This window comes from Morone saxatilis, unplaced genomic scaffold (assembly GCF_004916995.1).
Source record: "Morone saxatilis isolate NCDOM2014 unplaced genomic scaffold, NCSU_SB_2.0 Contig1, whole genome shotgun sequence".
NCBI classification, from domain to species: Eukaryota; Metazoa; Chordata; class Actinopteri; family Moronidae; genus Morone; species Morone saxatilis.
Genome location: NW_023339651.1, coordinates 3,085,737 through 3,090,105, shown reverse-complemented (window position 1 = coordinate 3,090,105; position 4,369 = coordinate 3,085,737). Strand labels below are relative to the sequence as shown.

Here is a 4,369-nt window from a genome sequence, read left to right as displayed (position 1 = left end):
TTTCAAGCCTTAAAGGAAAATTCTGGTATTTTTTCAACCCGGGTCTTCTTCTCATATCTGTTAGGACTGCGGTCATCCAACTACTGCAGCAACTCCACTGTTGAGGGAAACAGGTCCCGACCTCTCATAAAGAAACTCCTTTATTTAAAGGAACATATGTCTTCGATTATTCTGTATAGAAACATGTTATTTTATTGTAGTATTGAATTAACACTATATGCTAACATGAATATCTACATGAGGGTGCATAAAGTCTTTAAGTTTGTCATCTTTAACAAATAAAAGAAGGCAAGAAATGTGTTAAGCGTTAATTGGTATTATCTTGTTATAAATAAATTTTAGAAAAGTTTGAGGTTTATTTCCTAGAAATGATATTTATTATTATAATTAATGTTATTTTGGATTAATTTTATGACATAATAACAACTATAGCTTAATAAAGACATTAACGGACCTTTTTTTTAAGCGTTTCATGAATCAAATGGAAAATGAAAATAAAATGGTGTTGATGATCCAACCTGTCAACTGTCTATTACAGAGACGTAAAAACTGCTTTATTTCAGTGGAAATCTCTCAAAATACCCTGCGACATGGAAAATGTGACGATGGTTTATTTAATTTGTGACTTAATAAGAACAAATCGTTATTTTGTCATCGAACAAGTTTTAACTTTAGAAAAAAAGGTATCAAACAATGTTTATTTAGGATGGACTATAAGACAAAGAGGAGTCATTTAGCGGGGGGAAAACAGTCGTTATTAATAAATCTTCTTAAAAATTACGTTTAAAGAATCATCTGATCGCAAATATATCAACTTAAAGCGCAATATTCAATTTATAGTTAAATTATGAGGTGAGTTTACTTTACGAGACACAAAACCTTTATAGTATTGATGCTTTGTCAAAATTAAAAAACTATAGTTAAATCGTTGGCCTTATTAATGCGGGGATTCAAGCAATTGATTTGTCTTTAGTTTTAATTCCCTGTCCTTGCAGCTCACTTCACTAACTCATCATAAAAAACATCTGGCTATAAAAACAGAATATCATAATCACATTAATTATTCATGTGAGCAGATCATCCTTTAACGAAAATGCGCAAAAAATATTCCCACTGGAGAGTTTGTGGCATTTAATTGTACATTTATAGTCTGTTGCTTTTGTTTATGTTTATGTTTTTTTTTAATAAAATTTCCTGTACTGTGTATATTTTTACATTTTAGTTTCCTTCTAAAGCAATCACAGTCTTTTTTCTTTTTCTTTTTCTTTTTTTTTGCAGAGGGCAACGTGTGTAATTTGTGTTACTCTCTGATGAGGGGATGGCTCCTCTCATATCCGGAGCCTATCACGTCCTGTCTCTGCATCAGACACACCTCCACAATATGACCACTTACAAAATGTATATATCATAGGTTAGAAAACTGAGCATGTGTTTGAGTCACTTGTAGCGACTCCACAAGTCAAAAAGACAAGACAATCACCCACTCGGGCAATAATGAAAAAAAAGTTTATATAGAAATAGTCTAATGAGACCGTGTGAGGTTTTAAATTATAGGCCGTGAGCGACCGAGACGCGTATTGTAAAGTTTGTGGCATGTCAGTGCGCTGTGAGTAATAAGTGAGGGTAACAATCCAGACTGTGCTGTTTTGTGATTATTTTTTTATGGTACATGCTCTTACTCAACTGGACGCTGGAGTGGAGCCTTATGACATTACGCACAGACCGGGAGCGGGGCTGCAAATGGGCGGCATAGGTGGCAACCTCTACCTCAGCATGTTGAATGGGACTGAAACGCAAACTTTCGGAAAGAACACCGACATCAGCAGTCACCTCCACCGCGGCGGCAAGGATCTAGCCGAGTTTAAAATGGGGATTCAGGACGCGAGGTTTTACTACCCCGACTCTGTTCAAAGCGGGCAGGACCCTCTGGCTCTGTCGTACCACTCGGACCAGGCGATGGGAGGGTACGGAGCGCAGCCCGGCAGGTTTTACGCACAGACCCTCAGCAGTTGCCCGTACGGCGGCGTGCGGTCGCCTCCAAGAAGTGGAGCCGGGCAGGGTTACATCCCCACGGCGGGAGACGGGTTTCCTACAGGCGGTAAAGACTTGTACTCTCCTACTCCGGAGAATTACCCGGCGAGCTTTCAGCACGGCTACCAGCGGCCGCCTCTCTACCCTTTACCTGGGCTACAGGTGTGCGGGAAGACTCAGGCTCTGCTCAATAACTACCCGCTATGGGCCAAGTTCCACAAGTTCCAAACCGAGATGATAATCACCAAACAGGGGAGGTAAGAGTGACAGACAAGTCCAACGACTCTCTCTTATTTTTCCACACGAATTTAATCTGATGGAGCCGGTCGCTTGTATTTGTGCTCAGATTTTACCCGAGAAGAAGTGAAAGAAATTGCAAATTACGCAACGCTCTTTTTGGTTTTACACACTTTCTCATTTCTCACTACCAGTCTTTCTTTAATGGTTGGCTGATAACCACTACATCACACTAAATTCCTATAATTTAACATAAAAGACAGTTGTTTTTTTCTCCTGAGTAAGTAAATAACACCTTGCAGCCTTGTCATGCTGCCTTTTAGGTTATCACCGATTGGAGGCCAGATTTTACCTTTTAGCTCCTGTTTACTACACACATCACATCACTGGTCAGGTGACAGAGGTGTTCGCAGCGTTGAGTCTTTTTGGAGAAAGATGAGAATGACCTCTGAACTACATGTTTACCATAAGTTGATTTAACACTTAGCTGCTTTCGCGCAAATCCGAGCAGAGCTGAGTCATAATTAGAGCCTGAAGTACGAAGTATGAGTAGATAATCTATTATCTGAAATGCATCTAAAGGATGGTGCTGTAGAATAAGCAGCATTTTTATAAGAACTATTCTCTCAGTCGTGTGATTTTGTAAAAATAAATAAATGACATAAATAAATAAATCTTAATTTGCTTTAGGCAAAAGCAAAAATATAAGTTGCAGGCAGAGTTGCTGGAATACATTTTGACACCTTTGCTTGACCTCCAATGTCACCTCATTATAACTTCTTACTTCTAGGAGGCAGTGCCAGATAAATCCTGTTATTCTCTGCAAAAAAAAATGTGGAAAACAAACTCCCCTCCTGCGATTGTAATATTAAAAGGCTCAAAATCAGATCAGTAACAAATCAAATCCTTTAAGAAGTTATCTTATCTCTGCTCAGACACAGATGACTTTTAACGGAGAGGTGATAAAGTGAGAAACTTTTTGATAAATAAACCTCAGCGCGATTTCTCGAGTAGGCGCTGCAGAAACTATAAGAGTGAAATTGAGATAAATAAAAAAAAAGAACATAACGTGTTTCTGCCGGCCTTCCTGACCTAGGGAGAGAGGGGTGGTTGGTGTGGTGGGGTGAGGTGGCGTGCGGGGCCGGGTGGGCTGGGGGGGAGACATGGGGCGCTGCCGGGGGCCCCTCTGGGCATTGGCGCTTCACCGAGCATTAAGGATTGCAGCCACGTCGATTGGGGGAGGGATTAATTCACTTAATATGCGCCGGTTGTGTTTGACAGAAGGTTTGAGGGCCATAAGGGTTTCTCATGTTTGGCTCGGGATCTGTGCACACCAGACAAGTGCCGCTGTCACAGTAATAAGACAAATGATATTTCACTGGACTCCACTCTGTCAGCTTAAACACATTATCTTATTAAAGTGGGACTTGAAATTAAATAGATTTTTTTTTAACTCACTTTTGTTGTTTTTACACATTTTTCTGTGTTTTTTCTGCGCCTTTTAAAAGGCCAGGAAGAATTCACACGTCTTTGCTAGGGAGATGGATTTTAAAGCTTGCCTAGCTGCCAGTCTGTACAGTCTTGTAAATTATGTCCCCTGTTGACCTGGCCATGGTTTCTTTACTTTTCTGGTTGGACTGGCTGCGTAAGTACACCTGCTGGTCAGGAAACTATCTGAGTGCAGTTTCTTTAAGTTTAGAAAAATTTCATCTTTGAAGTAGTTTCTTGAGGATGATTTTCTTGTAAACTTTTTCTTTTTTGGGCCTAATACAAAAAAAATGCAAATGGCTGGTGTTTCCATAATTCACCTTATGTTGCGATTATATGCGATGTATTTTAGGGAGCATTATTAAACGGACATTTGTTAGACATTTTAAGAGTGTATGGTGGATTTTGTGAATACCATAGAAAGCCAGAGCCAATTTCAGCATATTTGTGTGGTGTGTGTGTGTGTGTGTGTGTGTGTGTGTGGCTGGTGCTGTGTGTGTGTGTGTGCTGTTCCTTCTGTCATTTGGACAATTACCAATCCTGGGCAGATTCCCCTCTAGAAACACACACTGGTTGATCAGTAGCTATAATCTACAGTCATGATCATTATAAT

General features: G+C 39.8%; 1 protein-coding gene across 1 annotated transcript in view; it reads left to right on the top strand.

Moving 5' to 3' along the window:
* The first annotated feature begins 1,446 nt into the window (after positions 1–1,446).
* tbx21 (T-box transcription factor 21) overlaps positions 1,447–4,369 on the top strand; it is a 21,125-nt gene continuing 18,202 nt past the window's right edge. Inside the window, exon 1 of the mRNA XM_035663790.1 lies at positions 1,447–2,288. Coding sequence (XP_035519683.1) covers positions 1,663–2,288 — 626 coding nt within the window. The 5' untranslated portion in view covers positions 1,447–1,662. The remainder of the gene's footprint in view (positions 2,289–4,369) is intronic.